Consider the following 22,613-nt stretch of genomic DNA (forward strand, 5'->3'; position numbering starts at 1 on the left):
TTCTTAGTTTTCCACAGTTTTGCCTAGAAAGTTCTCTGTTCCCTTGTTTCCATCAGCATTTCATACAGTGATATTCCCACCCATTGTTTTTCTTGCATTGTATAAATTGGCTAGAAAAAAGATGACACAGCCATGTGTGATAGCTGGGAAAACTCTCAGCACTGCTCTTATAAGGTAGGCTCTGGGTAAGACACTGATCTGAGCTTTCTGCCAACAGGGGAGGCTTTGCACTTGGCCCGGGATTTTGGCTACACATGTGAAACAGAATTTCCAGCCAAGGCAGTAGGAGAACATCTCGCCAGACAACATATGGAACAGAAAGAACAGACTGCACGAAAAAAGATGATCCTAGCCACGAAGTAAGTGCTGTGGAGATGCCTCTGTGGACCTACATACCGAGTTTTCCTTGATGGAAGACAGTCTAGAAAGCACCAGTTCTCTAAAAAACAAGGGGTTTCAAACTCCAGCATCTAAATACATTCACCAGAACTCTCTACTACTGGTACCAAGGCATCAATGTTCGCACGACTAGACATGGGACTATCAAGGAAATTCTCACTAGAATATGCAGAAATTAGGTCAACTATATGGCTCAACAGCTAAAGGCATATACCACCAAGGATGACAAATGTGAGTTCAATCCCAAGGTCTCCCATTATGGAAAGAAGTTATCCTCTGACTTCCTCTTGTGTTATGGCACATGCAATGCACAAACGCACACACACATACACACACAGAGTGTGTAGAATATAATAAAAATTTTAAATGTACATGAACTACAAAATTCTTTCAGTGAGACATCAGTCACTGATTTGGATGTACAGGTTGATCAATATTATTCTTTCCTACTTTGGTAAATAATGGATTTCCCTGTATGTAAGTATATTTTTATAAAATACACAGTTATGGAAAAATAGCAGTAGTTAAGTGCAGTTACCCTCCAAAGCCATCTTTGCTTCTAGTGTTTGGAAAATAACCAAATATTTTAGTAGAATTTAGATAATTATCTAGGCAGGAAGATAGAAACTAGCCACATTTTGAACCAGACATGATTCTTGGTTTTTTTTTTTTTTTGGTTGATAGAAAACACAGTAATGTTTCATTATTAAATTGAAAACAAATATGCTTCACTTCAATGTATGTTAAGCAATATCGGAACAGCTAGCAATCTCAAATGAATGGCATTGCTTTAGCAGCAACCATCCGTGGAAACATCAAACTTTAAGTTCAGAACTCGCTGAATTTTTTACCTCCTTAAGGACAATGATGTAAGCGATAAAGTTAGAATGTTGTGAGTCACTGAAGATCATCTCTGTTACATAATTCATAACATGACACTTTGTTTCCAGACAAAAGAGTCTTTCATATCTCAGCTTCAGAAGCAAAAATTTAAATGAGAATGAAAGTAGTCAGAATAATAGTTCTGCAACTGTCCTAAGGACAGGGTAGTAATTACCTCTGAATCCTGCAGGATCCTCATCTGTATTTAAGTACCTATGCTGTCCTAGGTCAGCAAGTTAAGGGACAAATCTAAAAAAAAAACTTCATCTGGCAGCCCTGATTCTGCTTCTGCTAGAGTGAGGTGTCCTGTGCTGAGTCATATCCTGAGAGGCCAAAATTGCCAAGCTTTGGCTTCCTTTTTTATTTACCACATTGATTATAACTTGCAGCGTTGTTTGGACAAGCACGAGGTTGCCTTGCAAAACTGTAAATTAATTTATTCAATGATCCAAATAATCATCAGTATTGAGTTGCTTGAAATTTATTTCACTCTGAGAGAAAATTAAGACGATTTGAAGTCAGTCTAACCTTTATGGGGGAAATAAAGACTGCAATGAGGGGCTACTGTGCAAGAATTCATATCCTTTGTCAAAATAGAACTGGGGCAAGAGGAAGTATGTATGCATGTTTTTAGTTAGAAATATAAAGCAAATGTAACGATGTTTCACTTTATGTGACATAGAACCCTGGAGATGGTGGCACCACAAATTGCCATCAAATAAAGTTGCACTCAGCTATTAAAACTCAACTAGTATCCTCAAACCTACCCAGCTTCACTTCAGAGAAAGGGGTTCAATAAAAATAAATAAAGCAAATTCTCAACAACAAACTTGGCAAAACAAAACAAAACAAAACTGAGTTTAATTCTCCACAGGAAAAGGACACGAGTGACTTCTTGCAAAATTCAATAAAATTTAGCCATCAAATAGCAGGAAACCACATTGAAACTTCATCAGAAGTAAATTGTACTTTAGATTATTTTAGTGTGAGTGTGCATGTGCCTGTGTATGCGCACACGTGTGTGTATGTGAGTGTGCCTGTGTGTGTGTGTGTGTGTGTGTGTGTGTGTGTGTGTGTGTGTACATACCAGGGCATGCAAGTGGATGTGAGAAGACAATCTGCAGGGAGCTAGCTTGTCCTTCTACGTGTGGATCCAGGAAATAAAGCTGAAGTCTCAGTCTTGGTAGCAAGCAACTTCACCTGCTGAGACACATGGCCAGTCCTCTTGTCACTTTTTTTTTTATAAATATTTTTGTCAGTGGGACAAATGTTTTGGAGCAGAACTTTTACTCCCCTCACGTTCATTTGAAATGATCTGACCTTCTTGCATTTTCTCATGATGATAATGAAGGCCAAATCACTGTATTTTACAGAAGCCCACTGTGAAAACAGACACACATACAAAACAACTGCACCATCCCTTGGATATCAGGTGTTCTTATCATATATGAATAATGCTTTCAAGAAATTCCTTCATGCTTACTTACTTCATTTTATAGATGCTATGATAATTCACTGTATTATGCATTTTAAAAAAACTCTGGCCTGGGAAGATGGCTCAGTGGATAAAACTCATTTGTTCCACAAGCATATGGACCTGACTGAATTTGAATTCCCAGAAGTCACATAAAGCCAAGTATGATAGCATGGGCCTGAAATCCCAATGCTCCTGTAGTGAAATAGGAGGCAGAGACAAGATAATCCCAGGAGGATTGTGGGCCAGCTAGTCTGCTGTGCGCAGGGGCAAAACAACAGAGGTACTTCTGTAAATATGTGAAAGTGAAGACTGACATTGGGGGAAATCTCTGACCTGCACACATGCACCATAGCATGCGCGCATGTGTGTGTGCGCGCGCGCGCGCACACACACACACACACACACACACACACACACACACACACACACTCCCCAAATTGTAAAATAGTGTTTTCTTAAATGTTGCATTTCTCTACAATTATGCCATTTGGATTTATGCATTACAAGGGCTTAACTGTTGGTCATGCTACACAGAAATGTTTCTGATTAAACAAAGGCAAAATTCCTAGTCATCTAAGACAAGAAGAGCAGCAGAAAATCCTATGTAAAATGCCATCTCAGGCTGGGTGAATTTATCTTGGAATAAGGGATTATCTACTTCAAACATTGAGGCATGAAAAAGGTCAAAAAAGGAAACTACATTGTAACATGAAATTTCAGCAGTTGACTTGAATTATGGTTTTGCATAATGTAAGCCTATAACTTTCATTAAGTTTGTCTGTAGACATGATGTACTAAAAATTATAGTATTTTTAAGGAGGAGTCATAATTACAGTTCTCTCCTATGAATGTCCTTTCATCCTGGGATTAAAATGCAATTCACTTTAAGAATGAACATGGATTCAGTGCTGGAGCAGTTGTTTGCTGGAACTGTTTCACAAGCATCCTGTGGTCCATTCCTTGGGAGCAAAGTGACTGTATGCTGTGTATGGAACTTGAGACTGCTGACCAAAATGTCCTCCTGGTCTCCTTTAAAGTGGAGCACAGACATTGATCGATACTATCACACAAAATTAAATGTCCATTTCAAGACTTCAGTTTCAGTCTTGTGCTTTTTGTTGTAGACAAATTTGTAAAGAATTCCAAGACCTCCTGAGCCAAGATAGATCCCCACTGGGATCCTCCAGACCGACTCCCATTCTCGACCTGGACATCCAAAGGCACTTAACACATTTCAGGTAAGTCTAGCTTGCCCATCCATTCGGATTCTAAATGGCTAAACAACACCCACCCCTCCGGGCTTCTGTACTGCTATTGTAGTAGTTCCAGTTAGAGATATACTCATATGGTAAAACAGAGACTGCTGTACTGTTAGGAATACTGTAAAGGACAGTTTAGGTTGGATAACGTACAGATGGTATAAATGTATAGTTTAGATTCTGGGGCTTGGAGAGTGGGGTCAGCAGATTCGGGTTCTGGTCAGGGCTCTCCCACTTCAGATCCTTTAATGGCTGTACTGTGTGATGAAAGAGGCCAACAACCTTGCAGGAAACCCTTCTTAAGGGCAGGACTCCAGTCTTCCATGACTTAATCATCTCCTGGGGATGCTCATCTTCGTATTGTACTAGGGCTTAGTTTCAATGAATTTAAGGAGAGTGAAACGCAAGTATTCAGGCCACAGCAATGACAGGCTGAATTAGAAAAAAATGAGTAATTGAAGCATCTTAGAACAGAATATTTACTATCTTCTTGTGTTTATCAAGAAATTATGGCTTCATGAAAATGAATATAATTAGATCAAGGAATACTAAGTGGTTTTGTACCAAGATTCTGAAATCTTTTAAATGGTTACTAATGTTGCTGGGTAAATTGCTAAATGAACAGATGTGACTGAAAGTAAATATCTTTGACTGAATTTTTAAGAGTATGTTAATAATTTCTGTACACTTAGAAAGTATAGATGGCTGTTAAACATAGGATCCTTAAATGCATTATTAAAAAGCATATGTCAACTTTCAATTTCTGAGATACTTTGGAAGTAAATAGAATATTTTCCTGGTCAACTAACTCTGTAGATGTAGTAAGAAAAAAAGAAAAAGTAACTGCTTATATGTTTTCTCGTTTCAAAACTCTAGAATTTTAATGCTACACAATATGTCTCATTCATATAAAATATTTCATCTTCTTTGAGTTATTATTTGTGAAAATGTAAGCAATATTGGTGAAAGATTAATTCAAAAGCTGGGGTGGTGGGCACACATGTAATTCCAGTACTTGAGAGGCTAAGGCAGAGTAGTAAGAATGCAAGAACAGTTCATGCCTACTAAAAAGACATAGTTTCAAAAATGAACAAACAAAAAGTAATAATCATCATGCTTAGAAATGTTTTTGATATCTGTTTAAGTTCTTTTTTGAAGGGTGAGAGCAATTTATTAGACTTTAAAGGGAAAAATCCCAGGGCAGTCAACCTGTGAATCATTTAAAAATATTTTTATTGCTTTTATCTTTTTTTAATTGTAAATAGATTTTTTCCTTATAATTACTTCTGATTATGGTTTCCCATCCCCAGGCTCCTCCTATATCCTCCCTATATGTCCACCTAGCCAAATCCATGCCCTTTCTCTCTCATTAGAATTCAAACAGGCCTCACCCCTTATAAGGAGCAGAACAGAGATGGGATGGGGGTCCTTGGGGGACATGGGAGGTTGGGAGGTAGAGGGAACTAGGATTGATATATAAAATAAGATTGTTTCTAACTTAAATTAAAAATAATTCAAATAGGTATATAATAATAATGATAATTATTATAAATTAAAGCAAAACAAAATAGGACAAAAAACAAAGAAACCGAAAAAGTTCTAAACATTGTAAGACTGAAGAAGATGATACACAAATAACTACATAACAGGTGCCTAAATAATTTTTTCTGCAAAAACTAGAGCATTTTTAAATGCAGAATTTTATCTTAATATACCACAAGTCTACTAAAGATTAAAAACACCATCTTTATAAATACTACTTAGAATTTATTTTTCAGAGTTTCACCTGACATAGAATACATTTCTCAGAATTTTATCTGCCTTTCAGTGGAAAAAGTGTGAACAAATATAATAAAATTAGGAGAAAATCAAGTGACTGGATATTTTAGGGCACAAGGTTTTGGAATCAAGGGAGCCATGTTTAAACCCAGGTCTCTTTAGAAATGAGGTGGGTTGCATAGGGTAACTTTCAAACCTTTGTTTGAGTTCTTACAGAATCTCTGTACTATATGTAGCAATGAGATAAGGAATATAAATTTAACAGTTAGTAAGTGATATATTGCTTATGTCCACAAATGATGCCAGTTTAAAAGGAATTGACACCCCCATGGTTATCTTCATAGTTTCGTTTATGTACACATTAAAGAGACCTAGAACATTTCCAGAAGTTACATTCAGAAGTTAATAGGTTTTTTTTTCTTTAAATCCAAATTGGGGGTCCAAAGATATTTGTAAAGTTATGAATTTACAAGTATTTTACCGTTAAGAAACAGAGAATCAAGACCCTACACCATAAGGTAGGTCATCTGAAGGTGACCTCACTCTTCTAACCCAGAGCAAAATGGGTTTTAGCTTGAATATCAGATTCTATGAGAAATAGTCAACAGAAGAGTTGCATATTCAGCACAAGCATGAGTGGCTTGCTGATTTATTGATACTTTTGCAAGCTATAAACTTAAATGTTACAAAATTTGTGTGTGTGTGTGTGTGCATGTGTGTGTTATGTGCACATGTGCACATGTGCATGAGGAGGCACCCAAGTAGGCTGTCTAGACTCCTGCTTTATCACTCTCTACATCATTTTCTTGAGACTAGGTCTGTCACTGAAGAACCTGAAACCTGATCCTTTGAGGCTATATTGGCTGGCTAGCAAGCCAAAGCAATCCTCCTGTCTCTGTTCCCCACAGTGCTAGTGGGTAGAGGCCCTGGCCCGAGCATATCTTTTTATATGGGTGCTGGCAATCAACTTAGATCCCCATTCCTCTACAGCAAGCAAGCCAGCTTTGCCTGTGAGCTATCCCCACAGCCCACAAAATTCTTTAGAGAAAACCTTAATTTAGAAAACAAGTGAGCAGCTCACCTATGAGTTTTACATGCTCTTATTTACATCCCTACTTAGAAGATGGTAAAAGGGAACTAAAGAACTAAATATCCTGGAAGTAGTGGCACACACCTTTAATCCGAGCACTTGGAGGCAGAGACAAGCAGATCTCTGAGTTCGAGGCCAGCACAGCTTACTGAGTGAGTTCCTCCAAACCTACAGAGAAATCCTGTCTCCAAAAACCAAAAAGAAAGAAAGGAAGAAAAAGGAAGGAACTAAATATCCAGGCAATAGTCGTGATACACGTCTTTAATTCCAGCTCTTCCTAGGCAGACGCAGAGGCAGACTCAGAGGCAGGCAGATCTGAGTTTGAGGTCATTGTGTTCTGCAGACCTAGTTCCAGGAGAGTCAGTGCTACACAGAAAAACCTTGTCACAAAAGAATTAAATAGGGTAACTGTTTCTACTCTCAGGAAAAATGAGATCATAGCTGAGATACAAAACTCACAACATGTATGACTATAGATTTTTAATCACAATTAGAAACATAAAACTATATATTTAGTCCAGGTGGTGATGGTGCACACCTTTGATTCCAGCAATTGAAAGGCAGAATCAGGCGGGTCTCTTTGAGTTTGAGGCCAATCTGGTCTATAGAGTGAGTTCCAGGACAGCCAGGGCTAAGCAGAGAAACCCTGTCTCATAAAAATAAATCAAACAAACAAACAAACAAAAAACAACTATATGTTTAAATGTTCTAACTCCATACTTAATAACAATAAATGTACAGTAACAGTTTTAAAAATAATTGATAAATACAGTGATTAATAGTGATTTTACAATAGTAGTACCTCTAAAATTTTGGTATTTATATATTGAGGACTTTTAATCTCAGTTGTGATTTCTTGTTCATTTTGTCTTTTAAACATTTACCAGAATTTTCATGTATTTTTTTTCTCAGATTCCAGATTGTCTATATAGAGTCCATGGGTTTCTTAGGATTGTGGAAATCCCTGGGGTTAAAATTTATTTTATAGCAAACTTCCTAACATTTATATTTTCTAAATTGTACTAAAAACATAAACTTTACCACCCTTTTCAGACGAATCCAGCTCTAGCTTTAAGCACATTTACATTATTGTGTGAAACGAGCTCCTAGAGTTTGTGTTTTACAAAACTGATATATTATGTCCATTCAACATCTCCACCTTTCCTTTGATTTCTGGTGCCTGGCATGCACTCTCCTACTTTTTACTTCTGTGGCTCTGATTTCACCAAAGCAGGTTATACAATTGATGTCTTTTGTAACCAGTTATTTAATCAGGTACAATTCACTTCAGGGGCAACAGTGTTGTCGAATATGCCATCACTCCCTTGTCTTTAAGGCCATATAATATTCCAATGTGAGTGTAAACTCTACCTCTCTTATGTCAGTTACCTACTGATAGAAACATGGGGGATAACAGTTCACAAGGCTTTGCATTTCTCAACATCCTCCCCAAGATTTCCTGTTAACTTAAAGAAATAGTAACCACTACCCTTCACTGCACAGTTAAATTTGCATCTTCCTAATGACCAATGAGTTTGAGCATCTTTTCTTAAGTTTGTTAGCTATTTGTCAAGAACTTTTATTGGATAGTTTTAGTTTCCTCATTGGGTTATTTGATTCTGTGTTGATCTATAGTACTTCATTGTTTACTTTTACATTAACCTTTTATATTAAATATTAGACACAAAATTGGAAAATTCTTTCTTAACTTCCTAAGGTCATTTTTTCACTCTGTTGAGTGTAGGTCTGTGAAGCAAATTTTTTTACATTTAGGTGTAGACTGGTTTGTGTATTCTTACAATAGTTGTCTGCGTTCTGTGTTACATCAGAGAATACTTGCTAAATCCGATGTCTTGAAGTCTTCTCCTATGTTGTCTTCTAAGAGTTTCACAGTTTTAGATCTTATATTTAGGTCTGTGATCCATTTCATGTTAATTTCTATAAATAACTTATAGTGTGCAGCTTCCTTTTCTCCCTTTCAAAATTGTATCATTTTTCAATATAGCTGTCGTTTTCAGCTAAAACCCAGATTGAAGGCTCCTGATGAAGCTTCAGTGGGATTTAAATGTATGCATTGTTTCGCCTTGCATGTATTTTTAAAAGCACCAATAACATATTTTAACAAGAGATTAGTAAGTGTAGGCTTATTGACCAGTCTTGAAAAGACTAAATCGTTTATAATCACGATCCTTAAACTTAGCCTCATTGCAAAATTATCCCTGAAGCTCCTTTGCAACCTCAAGGATTAGAGTCAATATGTTAAAAAAATGGGACTCTGGGATTTATGTCTTTTTCAAATTCTAATAGCAAGGTTTGAGAAACATAGTCCTTAGACATTCCTTGGCTTTCAGCACTTTCTTTCATCCTTTGAAAGAAATATGAATATGATTCTGATGCATTTAAAAATTTTTGTGTTGCTTTTTATTTATTATGCATGTGTGTGCACATGCTGTGGCATGCGTAGAGGTCAGAGGACAGGTTTCAGTTGTCAGTTCTTTCCTTCTACCATTGGGGCTCCTCAGAATAAGAATGAGGCTTGGCAGCAAGTGCCTTACCTGTCAAACTATCTTTCTGGCTTGCAAATTCATTTTTCAGAAGAGAGAGTAAAAATGATATGGATTTGTGTCTTGGATAGTAATGTATTTAAAAGGTTCTTCTCATATAATTTTTCTAATAATCTGGGTAAAAATGCATTAGACAAGTGTGTCTCTTTTGTTGCTTTTCTGCTGAAAGTAGCAATTATGACGGAAACTGGCTCAAGAGTAGACCACTGTTGTCTGTGTTGTAGTTAACATAGAGAATTTGCTGAGTCTGATTTTCTACTGTTTTTGCTGAGTACCATCTAAGAAAGGAGTGAAGAAAGAACTTGATTGAATAGGCATAGAAGATTCTGTAATTAGTAACATCCAGCTGTCTTACTATTTTGTTTAACCAAAGTCTTCATAGAGCAGAGTGTTATTGACCTTACTTATACTTTATGGGGTTATCAACTCAGTATCTTGAGAGTTTTTGGTTTACTCTCAACAGGCTGAATGTATCTTGACAAAGATGGGGGAGTGATCTGCCCTATAAAGTATAGATAACTGTCTCTAGTTTTTACGGCAGATGACATATCATGTTGTGCTCTGGAAAGCTGTGACAATAGCAGTGACCGCTCTTAGGACTCACAGCCTTCGGAGACACTTGTTTCCATCAAAATGACAATAGGCAGGATTATTTATTATTTATCATTTCCTAAGTACCACCAGCAGTGAGAATTGTCATAGAGAACACAGCAGACACCACATCACCTTCCAGAAAGGGAATCGATTTGATTGAAATCTGCACACTATTCCCATGGACTCAGTGTCTCCAGACCTGGTGATGTCAATTAGCACAAGATGTCATAAGGCTTCTGGGAGAGGGCAGACAACTCAAGTCAAAACCTCCAATTCAAAGACATTGTAATACCATCTCCATTCTTTGTGTCTCATATTCTCATAATCTCCTTGTGTATGAGGTCACAGGAGCACATGTGTTCATACAAATAAGAAGTTGGAACACCATTAATGATCAACTCAGAAAGGACCACCCATGAGACAAATGAGGAAGATTCTTCCTCAGCACCGACCTTGGAAGACTGACATGTTAGTTCTCTCTTTTGTTTCACTGTGCCAGTGGATAGCAGTGTGAGAATGATGGATAGGCACATTCTGCATGGCCCTCTAAACTAATGGAAAACAATAATAACTCATACAGAGCTGGGTGTGGTGGCTCTAGTCTATAATCCCAACACTTGAGAGACAGAAGCAGAAGGACTGGCCTGTGTTCAAAACCAGCCTAGGCTACGAGGTAAGCCAGGACTACACAGCAAGACACCGTCTCAAAATGGAAATCAATCAAAGCAAACACGTATAAAGAAAAGAATGGACACAGTATTGATAACTACATGAGGCAGAAAAAGGCTTTTGTCTTTTCTATGTGTTGTATCTAATCCATATTCAGTGTTATTGTGATTATATTTCACTTGGGTCTTGGATATATCTTGTACAAATTCACCCCCCATGGTCACGTGCTGTGGAGGGAAGTGATGGACCTACTTAACTCTCCAGTACAAGTCAAAGCATCTACTGACATCTCCCTGTCTTCAGAAATGGACTCTTGCTCCACTGCTGTTACTTCTCAGAACAAAGAAATACATAGACGTGTTTTCTGGTGATTACAGTTTCCTGGTTGGGTCTCGCTGTTGAGAGTCTCCTTTCTGACTCTTCTTCAACATTCAGATCTTTTCCTCAGCTTTGCTGTCAAACTGTCACCCATTGCAGGCTTGAAGACTTTAATGACAGCCTGCTTTTCTATGTCTTACAAGTCTATTAGAAATGTCTTCCTACCATTGATAGGATTCTCTCTCTAACATCTGTCGCCTGGAGGACTTCATACAGTCAATTTCATTCTGTTTCCAGTTTGTAGAGGCAGCCAACTCTCATGTCCCTGCTTCCCCTCCTCATGTTATCCCTTCCCATTTCCTTTGGTGTTGTGTGAAAGACAGGCATTCCAGGCAACAGCACTGAAATGTTCTAAGTGTCCCTTCCTTGTCAGTATATCCAAAGAACAGTTCCATTCCTGCTGTAAGCATATTTATTCTCATGCTAGAAGCCTTAGGTTTGCACATTTTATTATTGCCGCTTTCATCCCTGCTTTCTTGTGATAGGACAGTGACTGGGAACAAATAGTTTGTTTTACTCACCTTGCAAAAAGAATTACTCATCATTAGTAAGAGAAGTGGAGATTTTGATTACATCTTCAATCTAAGGCCAAAACATCATAAAGAATACAGCTAAGTTTCGCAGACAAGAGACAAAATTCTCAAGAATTCTTCAAAGAGTTCTTGGGCCTTTGTGAGGGAACTCATTGGGGAAGAGGACTTGCCACAAAGACTAAAGGACTGATTTCCATCGTCAGATCCCACATGGTGGAGGGGAACTGACCGCACAAAGTTGTCTTTTGATGTCCACACATGTGCTACAGCACAACACTCAAAAATATTTAATTAGTTGTGTCAGGAATATGTTCTTCTAGTCAGTGCAATTGTTTTTAAAGAGTACTCACAATCCTCAGTCTGAATTATGAAGAAAAAAACTATTTCCAAAATAAACTTCTATACAAGGTTGACATTTAATTTTAACTTAAACTCCTAAAATAGGGGTCACATTCAAATGCAAAGAGAGAGAAGCCTGTAAGGACTGAGGTCTGCAAGTGTGTTACAATTAAAATAACTTTTCTAGCAAACAATGTAAGTGCAATCATAAACCAGGCAAAGCCTGTAGCTTATTTAGCATATAAGAATGGTTACAATGTCCTTCTTTAGTTAATCTATGTTAAATTGTTTACATTTCCTTAAAATGAATTAAGAGGCTAAGATGGTCACAGAAGTGTGACCCTACAGTAGCAGAGGGACATTCATCTCCTAACCTGACAGGGAAGTTATAGACACATTCTCCTCCTGAGTTTTTAAAGTGCCAGTCTCATTAACAAGGCCCTGGAAAGTGTTTCTTGACTGTTTTTGTTGGAGAACATTTAACTGTCATACCCATATTGATTATTGAAATGCACTGCAACCTATCATTGGCTCCCTGATTTTTCTGGAGCTGAAGTGTTGTTTATCCCCATGTATATAAAACTTGATCATGTAAAGTTTTTTGTAGTTCACTATACCTACCAGCTTCCCCTGGAACTGAAGTTCTGCAGTTGTTCTTGGGGAAATTCTGGAGACCTTGAAGCAGATACAGAACAGCGTTTACTTTTTAGCCCTAGGGAGATACATCCAATTCCCCAGCTGCACTTAAGTTGCATGGGAATAGTGTTTTAAATACTGATCCTTTGGATATCATCCCAAACCAATTAAGTCAGGATCTCTAGGGTAAGATCCACAAAATAAAATAAGTAGGCTAGGTAATTTTTTATGTGTGTTTGTAGTTGAAGAGGGGAAAAAGCAGCTTAAGAAACCATGGAATCTTTGTGAGTACTGCCAAGGCCACTGTAATGAGCAGCTTTGGGTGGTTCTGCACCATCAGCCACCAGGGAACCAAATACTTCACTCTGTGCTGTAATTAAATTATATTTATGAAGCACCTGAGGCTGTAAGATAAGATAATGCATAGAGGGAATAAGTATCATCAGCTGATTTTCTCCGTTCTTCTGATTCCTTGTTTAGGGTATAAAAAATAGATACCCCTCAAATTATAGCAAAAGTAAGCCTCAATTCTTTCCCTGAGGCAAGAGTCTCTCTTCCTAGACTGTATTTGAGTGTCATCTTAATTCCAGGAGATAAAATAAATATCTCATAGACATGATCCTAATTAAAAGTAAATTTGGCAGAGGAGACCCAGAACCCTTTGCAGGTATCTTCTGTGGTCTGTTCCCAAGACCCTTGTCCTTGTTCCAATGATTTCAAGAATGCACTTTTCTAGCAGATGCTACCTAATACTGTAATAGGGAGGGCACACCCAGAAGCTCAGACTACTTTTAATCTTGGTCTTTAATGAGTAAGTAGGGGGAGAATGGCATGGGAAGCTGGTCTTCTCCGTTTGCAGTCTTGCTGCTTGTATGCTTCCCAGAAGCAATGGTGCAGAACTGAGGTCAGCACAAGCTGCAGCTGCATGCAGCACTAGGAATCAAAAGATCCCTGATAAGCAAACACTGAAGAATGATGCAATACAATGTAACAACACAGTAATAACAACGACCCACACTTTACTTCAACCTTCTCTTGCACCCAAAGAACAGTGGGGGAGGGGCAAAAATGTGCATTCAAATATTGTCTACATAGAAATCTAGAGGTGAGGGTATAGCTCATGATAAAATATTTTCTTGGCATTCGCAATGTCTTGGGTTCAAAGCCCAGTACAGTCAAAAAAGAAAAAGTTAATATTCCACAAATAAAATTAGCTTTAATCTATATAAATGATGATTACCTTTTCCTTTCAGTTCATTCTTCTGGTGTGTAGCCACACAGAATGAATTGTCTTCAGCAATTTCTGTAGCCTGGAAAAAAAATCTATAAAACCCATCTGGGGTTGGCAGCCACTACTTTGTGGCTCAGTCTCTAGAAGAAAACAGTAATTTTTCTTTATTTTTAATACATACTAAGTCAGTGTTTACTTGGTACTTGTGAATTTCTGGGTACCAGATCCAAGTCTTTTCAAGATAGAAAGGGACTCAAAAGAGATCCCAGGGATGTTTAGACAAATCCAGACACAGATAGAGCATTTCCAAAGGGCAATTTGGCCAATGTAGAAATAACATGGTAACATTTATCTAGCATGGACTAGCAGAATGTGAGCCATGCTTACTTAGATTAAGGAAACTAAATTAGCTTTGCTTTTTCTGATAGACACCCGCTCTGTTACCTAGATTTGTGCACATTCTGACCAAGCACTGATGATTTTACTATTTCAAAAAGTTTTTTTGAGTGCTTAACCAAGAATTACTCAATGTCTTAGCCACTTTTCTGTTGCTGTGATAACATACCATGACCAAAGCAATACATCCCTGAGGGGTTTATTTGGCTAACAGATCACAGTCCACCATGAGGGGAAGCCCAGGCAGGAACCCAAAGGTGGGAGCCGAAGCAGTGACCATGGACTAGTGCTCTTTGCCTACTCACTCCTTGCAGCTTGCTCAGCCTGCTTTCTCATAGCCCTCAGGACCGCCTGTCAAGGAGTAGCACTACCCACAGTAGGCTGTACCCCACATCAACAATCAATTAAGAAAATGCCCTACAGACTTGCCTATAGGCCATCTGATGGAGGCATTTTCTCAATTGAAGTTCTTCCTGCCAGATGACCCCAGCTTGTGCCAAGTTGACAAAAACAAAACAAAAAAACCCCAAAACTAATGATTACACAAAGTTTGAAGAAAATCTGAAAGAAATGTTAGCATACAGTGGTTTCTTGCTATATCTTGCAGACCAGGGATATTTTTGTTTCATGAATCTCTTAGGCATAGTAACTAAAACTTAAAATGTAACATTGGTTCTCACATGTCCTTCCAATCTCTGAAATGTGGAAACTGGGGTTGGGGGTAACTTAATCCTTAGGGGAAAGTGGAATATGGAGTTTTACCTGTGAATCCATCGAAGTTCCCACTTTCTTTAGTTGAATCAATAGGAAGTCAGTTAGGCTGTGGAATCATGCTCTAGAGAATATTAAAGGAGTTCTTAAAGCCATAACAAAAAGTAAAAGGATGACTGTTAAATATGTTGTTTCCCCAGGGGTCAGGAGCCACAAACTACACTTGTCTGTGTTTTCTCAGCAGGGGATTACATCCCTCACAGCTGGTTGGCAGGGCTTCCCTCCTTTTCATTGGGAAATTAGTAAATAGGAAAGTGAAACCAAATTACCTGAATCGCATTAGAGAGAAAATGAATGAGAATGTACTCCAGGTAGAGTAGCTGCCCATTTCACAGACAATAATTCTGTTTTGTTTTCTTGTCATACTGGGATTAACCCAGAAGCTTGTGTATGCTAGCAAGTGCTCTCCATAGCTGTCCAGACCTCAACTTTGAACTCTTGATTCTGGGCTTACATCTCCTGACATCTTAAGACTTTCCTTGTATAAACTGCTCTTGAGTCAGAGCTCTCTCTCCCCTAATCTCTCCTAAATTTCATAAAATTGACTTTTGCCTACCACTTAGACAGTCTACCACATTAAGGCATTTCAGGTCTTTAATTTTATTATCTCATATAGGAACTCTCTCTATTTTAATACCAACTGCTAAGGTGTTTTCAATCTCATTACTAATTAGTAGGTCAAGCAGAGTAGGGCAAATTGGAGCCTCACTGCCTTTCATTAGGACTTGGTCGAGGCTGGCAAGTGCACTCAAACCCGTATTTTAGGTGTGTCAGTGCACATGTGGCTATAAATGTACCCCATTGGCCATCATTCTTCTTGCTTCTCTGCCCAGTTCATTGATTAGGCATTTTGAGAGATTTTTATCCCATACATTGTGAAACTCCCACAGCAAATTGCATCAACACTGCTTTTGTTAAGTTTTTAAAAGAAACACAGTTACCAGGTTGCAACCTCACCGCCACCACCACTGAACGCAGACACATTTCAATTGCCACCTCTACATTTTAACTACTGTTTCTGGCAGTGCTGATAAGAAACTGGGTCTCTCATCTCTCATATATTGAATTTTGAATTTTTTAAATGTATTTTTAAAGCTAAGTGGCAGTCTTATGAAAAAAAAAGTAAGTTGAGTAGAATGCAATGAAAAAAAAAATGACCAATTCACTGAATGGGATAGTTTTCTATCATGAAAAGTAATCAACTGGGAAATCTTAACAACACAGATGAGTCTCAGAGTGGTTAGGCTGGTGAATGCAGCCAGGTGATGCTGTGATTCAGTTTACATGGCACTCAGACAAAAAGCAAAAGGCATAACTACAGGAATGGATGGTGAGAAGTGAGAAAATGGGTCTGAGAAATCCTCGTGAGTGATGGGAGTAGTTACGCAAATATTTGTCAAACAAACCCAACTACAAAAAGCTAGTACTACTTCCTATATAATCAAACTAGGTAAGCTCACCCACTTAAAAAAATCATTATTATAATAATGGGGCTAGAGAGGATGGCTTAGTGGTTAATAGCCCTGGCTGCTTTTCCAGAAGACATAGATCAGATTTCCACCCCCCACACGGTACTTCACATCCATCAACAGCTGCAGTTCTGGGAGTTCTAACACTCTGTTCTGGTCCCTGAGTGCTCCAGGCCTGAAAGTGATGCACAGCATACACATGAGCAAACACACACACCCACAAAACAAGATCAAAACTTAAAATACATTATTACAGGAATGTCTGCTGGGCATGGTAGCACATGCCTTTAATCCCAGGACTGGAGCAGCAAGAAACAAGCAAATCTCTGTGAGTTCTACAGCTTCACAAAGAAAAAGCCAGGGCTGCACAGAGAAACCCTGTCCCCCCCCCAAAAAAAAGAAGGAAGGAAGGAAGATAGACAGACAGACAGATAGTATAGGCAGATAGATTTACAAGACCTTATTATGAAAAAAAGAAAGTAGTTAGGAGATCATTGGGAAATAACGAAGGTACAAGAGAGATATTCATAAACCAGGCAGTAGTGGAGCATGCTGTTAATCCTAGCACTTTAGAAGCAGAGGCAGTCAGATTTCTGTGTTCTAGGCCTGATCTACAGAGTGAGTTGCAGGATAGTCAGGGTTGTTACACAAAGAAACATTGTCTGAAAAAAATAAACAAAGAGAGAGAGAAAGAGAAGAGAAAGAGAGAGAGAGAGAGAGAGAGAGAGACTCATGTTTTAGAAAATGTGGGTTATTCAGTTACATGTAATTCCTATAATAATTTTTTGTCTTATTTTTCTGAGACAAGGTCTCACTTTGTAGTCCTGGCTGGCCTGAACCTCTCTATGTAGACCTGGCTGGCCTTGAATTCACAGAGACACATCTGCCTCTGCCTCCCAAGTGCTGGGATTGAAGGTGTGTGCAGTCACCACAGGGCTACCTGCAATTCTTTATCCAGAATAAGACTTCACTAGATTAACACTAAGCTTTATGGGCTGATGTCATTAACATCCAATATGGCCAATCTTATTAGCACTTTCGCTAAGTTGTGTCAGTAGGCTACCTTAGATTCCTTGTTTGCATTGTTTTAAAATCTCATTTTTTGATGATAAAGATTACATATCTTAAGAGTGATAACCAGCAGCAGGTAACATATTAAGATGAGAGCATCTAATGAAAAACTATTGTACGCAGTTAATAGCCTTACTTATTGGATACACAATGGTGAATTATAAGTTATAATATTTGTGTAACATGTGCCAAGCATGCGTTCATTATTATTATAAGATACAAGCTTTGGAAAGAAATCTGACAGTATCACTTCAGGACAATTTGATGCAAATGAAAAATCTGTGTGGTTTTCTTCCAAAAGGGTTAATGTAAGCTATATATTTGCTCAATGAGAGATATCTTTCATAATTAGAAAACTGAGTTTGAAACATTTCCCACACACACTTACTAGTTTCTCCTAATTTTCTCCCAAGACAAAGAGAGCAGCTTAGATATGCTAGAACTTTATTTCTCAATATCTTGGAGTCTAGATATAAATAGATTCTTTCTACCTCCTTCTGTCTCTGTCACTAAGACCATACCTTCACCTGTATAATGTATAGATCTTTTGAGACTCTATATAAGCAACGAGAAGTATCTCTATCTAATTTATATTCTGCTGTGGACAGGTTTGTCTCTTATCCAATGCACAGCAAAACAAGCTATCAATGCAATACACAGGTGGATGGTTATACACCTAGAAAGGCAATAATGAAGTCAGAGGAACCAGCTATGAGGTACACTCAGCCAACTCTGATTGTCTAATGAGTCATTTTAGTTTTACAAAATGGCACACAGTTTCCTGTAACGGTATCATAGATGCACATGACATGAGTCAATCACATTCACTTTTTGCTACCCAACATGCCAATCCTCTTTCTAGTCTCCAAGAGTTACTCTCAATATCCTGAATTGTCTTGGTCAAGTGTGACCTATGCTGACACACGCATACATGACATTCTCTGGGAAGCAAGATGATCCTTATAGAAACACGCACGTTCTATCTACTTCTTAATGAGATGAAGAAGCCATATGTCACTCAGGCTTGCTGATAATTTGTACACATAAAGTCTGTCAACAGTGAGTCTTTGTCTCAATAGATCCTAAGCTTCTTATTGATCTTATTGGCCAGTATTGAATGGTGCTGCTTTCTGTAATAAACAGAAACATCACAGAACACAGTAAGTGTTCGATGGAATGTTTTGAATTGAATAAAGGGATTTTTGTGTTCCAGATTATTCACCTATTTTTTTCTCACCTCTTCTCATTTCCAGTTTGATCACTCATGGTTTTGGAACACCAGCAATATGTGCAGCTCTGAGCACTTTCCAAACAGTCCTCAGTGAGATGCTTAACTACTTGGAAAAACACACTTCTCACAAAAATGGCGGTGCAGCAGACTCTGGCCAAGGACATGCCAACTCGGAGAAAGCCCCGCTGCGGAAAGCCTCAGAGGCTGTTGTGAAGGAGGGAAAGGCAGAAAAGACAGACTAGCTACATCAAACAGAATCTATTTCCAGAGAGTCTTGCTGCTCATATTTTTTTCTAATATATATATCATTGAGGGTGACTAATTTTCAGTGGACCAAATCTTTACCTTCCCCAAGCCCTCCATAAAATAAAATCAGAATGGAAATGAAAAAAAGAAACAAAAAAGGACAAATCTAGAAAATGGAAAAAAAAGGAAAACAGCAGTGTAACTGTGTGATGAAATTGTTTCTTTCTAATTTTCTGTTATGATAAAACTCCTTTCGTGCACGTAGCTTACTGTTCTAAATCATATACACCACAGTTTTCAAGCACTTCTGGACTTTGGAGGGGCAGCACATGCTTTTGTCACATGTAACTGATGCACTTTCTTATCCATCTATGTCGTTAGGGATCAGAGAGCATGACCAAACTGGAGTCTGCTACCAATGGCTGCAGCTCCAGTCATCCTTGACTTAATGCCCTGTCACTCAAGAGTGCCTCTTTCCATTAAATAGGCTAATCTGAAATTCATCCACTAGTATATGTTTAGGGAACTGACAAGGGCAGTCTCGAACTTCTGTTCTGTGGACTGACAGCAGTTCTAAATATTTGGTCACCCCCAGATAACTGAATTATCCGTGCCTTGGTGGTGTTTAAAAATTCCAGAAACTGTCTCCCTTCTATCTACTCTCCCTTCCTCTTAGGCCCCCTTCCCCATTTCTAAGAAGATATTCAGAAGACTTCTATGACACTGTAGGGATGATATATGAGCTGTTCCTTTCCAACCTCACAGTTCAAAGAATTTAGTCCTTGGGGTAGACAGATACAGGAGAGGGGAGCTTTGCCACTACTGTGGCCTCTGTGGAATGCAACACTCTTTTGCCTGAAAATTATGAGAATATGAACAGTAGCATTTCTGAGAAGTCCTGCCTGTGAGACATGGGGCCCCTCCAAAGTACTGGTAGCAACAATTGCATGGTAGAAGCGAGAGCCATGTTTTTTCTGCTTCTTGCTTCTTCTACCTGTTCGGTATGCTCTGAACCCTTAAAGACACAAAAGTATCCAAGCTGTGTTCAATAAAGAAAATGAACAGAGTAATCTGAGAGAAGACCTCTACGTCTAAACCTTTCTGTTTACTTTTTCTCATAGCTTGTTCGTATAGTTTCCTTGTCTTTTAGTTAAGACACTACAAACAAGAAGTTCTTGACTGCAAAGGCCAGGGCTAATTGAAAGAATGTTTGGTCCACATAAATAAACCTGTATGTGTCAAGAAAGTTGATTGCCACCACATTGTACTAGCCTTTCTACTGCTAACAATTAAACTTCTATATAGGCAAATAAAAACATAGATCATTATGTAATGAAGGAATTATTTTCATGTGTGGATACTCAACACTTAGTTTAGCATGAAAATATTATCCTCTCATTACTATATTTCAATTATTTTAAAAATATCTGCCATATTATAACTTCATGGAGAATATTAGAATTATAGCTAATGAGAGGAAATATCTGGAATTTTCGTGTATGAATCGAAGAAACTATTTTTACCTGACAATAATTCTTAAAACAGTTATCTTGAGATTTGTACAGAAAAGATCCATAACCACTGAAAACTGAAGTTCTTAGATTAAATTTATTTGACAAGAGACATGCTAAGGAGTTCCCTAATTTATACTAATACAGTAGGAGAGCTTAAAATAAAAAAAGTTGCAAAAGCAAAGATTATAATTTCATGTGTTTAGTTCCATTTTTCAAATTCTACCACTATTCATGGCTTTAATTTCTTAAATAAAATAAAAGAAAGCCAACATTCTTCCACAGTTCTGAATTTCATGAGAAAATGAGTGATACCATGTTACAAGTTTCCCATAGTGTAAAATACACACACAAAACAAAAATGACAAGTATTTGAGTTCAGTAAGTGGTAGGAAAGTTACACCTAGCTAATGTGGACTGCTACTTCCTCAATAAAATTTCCACATTAATTGTTCATTATTCAATTTATTATTAACAATACACTTGCATTTAATATGGCATTTTTAGATGCATACTACTAGGTACTTGATGTAGTTATACACCATGTCAAATGCTCACCAAAAATCAGATGGAATGTGCAGCTCATGTGACCAGTCTACTTCTTCACCCTTAGTTGTAACTAGTTTGGGTTCTAAACACCCCAGTGGGGGTGTTATTATTTATTAGCCTTGAAACAAAATGTAACTATAACTACAGTGATTATTACTTAACAGATTGTGGGTGTTTTAAGAGCCTTAAGGGACAGCACCCATCATTTCACTTAACCAGTCATTACATCATAAATATGTTGATGGACTGGTCCTGTTTAGAATCATAATTCATTATCATATTCTAATAGACATTGTTAATACCAGTTTTGCCTTGTATATAATAGGTACTCAACACTTTTTAAATAAATGGATAAATGAATGTGTGTTTGTTCTTTGTCCAAAATGGGCCAAAGGACCTTCTAATTTTTGATATTTTCTTTCTATGCTCAATGTTTCAATTGAGCTTGTTTCTTTCCCCCATGGTAAATTGTGTCTAAATTCAATTTGAATAAGGAAAACTTTTCATACTAGCCCACTAGTTTCATATAGATATATTTAATATGGAACTACATGGAAACCTAGTTAGATATCAAGATTTCAAAACAAATCAAGTTAGACTATTTTCACAGTTTGTAATGAAGACAGCTAACAAAAATATGGTTTTTCCATGTAACTGTTACTCAGGCAAAAACAATTTTACAAACATATTACACTTACTAAAACAATAAGACCTTAACATTTATACTTGGGGGAGTAAGTTAAGTTTCTATATAAAGTCCTTTACAGATGTTTAAATGCCACGGCCATAGACCTTTCATTAGATTTACCATTGGAATTAAGTTCGTTGGCTCTAGAAAAATAAAATATACTCTGAGTTACTCTCTTATTTTCTCTGGAAAGATCTGGCCATGGAAAGACACTGATCTGTGCCCCCTGCCTTCTTTGTAGATTCCTTATCACTGGAAGTAATTCCTCCTTGGCCTTGCAGGTTCTCTGCTTACTGTTTTTTGAGGGGTATGTAAGGGCTGAGCTTGACAGTGAGAAGCTGTAAATATCCTCATCTAATAGTGATACTGATAAAAATTTCACCCTGTGCCACCTGGTGCTTCAAAAATAAATATGTCAATAAATTATCCTTACTAGTAATAAGTGAAAAAAATATAATCCATCTTCTCATATATTCTTCCCTTTGTGCTTCTTTGTAAGCAGGTTAGATGAGTGAAATTTTGTAAATTGGGTCAAACAGTGAGTGTGTTTGTTATCAGGCCTATTGGCTGACACTATCATTCTGGGGCCAAGCTACCTGGGATCAAACAATGATTCTTGGCTTCCTATTGTGCGATCTTGAACAAATTGTTGGACCTTTTTGTGCCTTTGACTCTTCCCCTCTGTAAAATGAAGATAATAACAGCCATCTACTCACAGAATTACTATCAGAACTGCTTATCTCCAAACAAGAAAAGATTAATGCTATATGATTGGTAACTATCATCTTCAATACTTAAAATTTGAACAATTTATTTTTACCTTGAGATCAATTTCTTGTCAATCTACAAAG

The 22,613-nt window shown here is 37.7% G+C and overlaps 1 protein-coding gene across 2 annotated transcripts in view; it reads left to right on the top strand.

The window, feature by feature from the left end:
- Positions 1-22,163, top strand: part of Tfap2d (transcription factor AP-2 delta) — a 52,038-nt gene extending 29,875 nt beyond the window's left edge. For both annotated transcript variants that reach the window (XM_005072285.4, XM_013115014.3), the window contains 3 exons: positions 218-359; positions 3,883-3,996; positions 18,791-22,163. In XM_005072285.4, coding sequence (XP_005072342.1) covers positions 218-359; positions 3,883-3,996; positions 18,791-19,010 — 476 coding nt within the window. In that variant the 3' untranslated portion in view covers positions 19,011-22,163. The remainder of the gene's footprint in view (positions 1-217; positions 360-3,882; positions 3,997-18,790) is intronic.
- Positions 22,164-22,613: the final 450 nt, after the last annotated feature.

Source organism: Mesocricetus auratus, unplaced genomic scaffold, assembly GCF_017639785.1.
Source record: "Mesocricetus auratus isolate SY011 unplaced genomic scaffold, BCM_Maur_2.0 Super-Scaffold_100021, whole genome shotgun sequence".
Classification (NCBI taxonomy): Eukaryota; Metazoa; Chordata; class Mammalia; order Rodentia; family Cricetidae; genus Mesocricetus; species Mesocricetus auratus.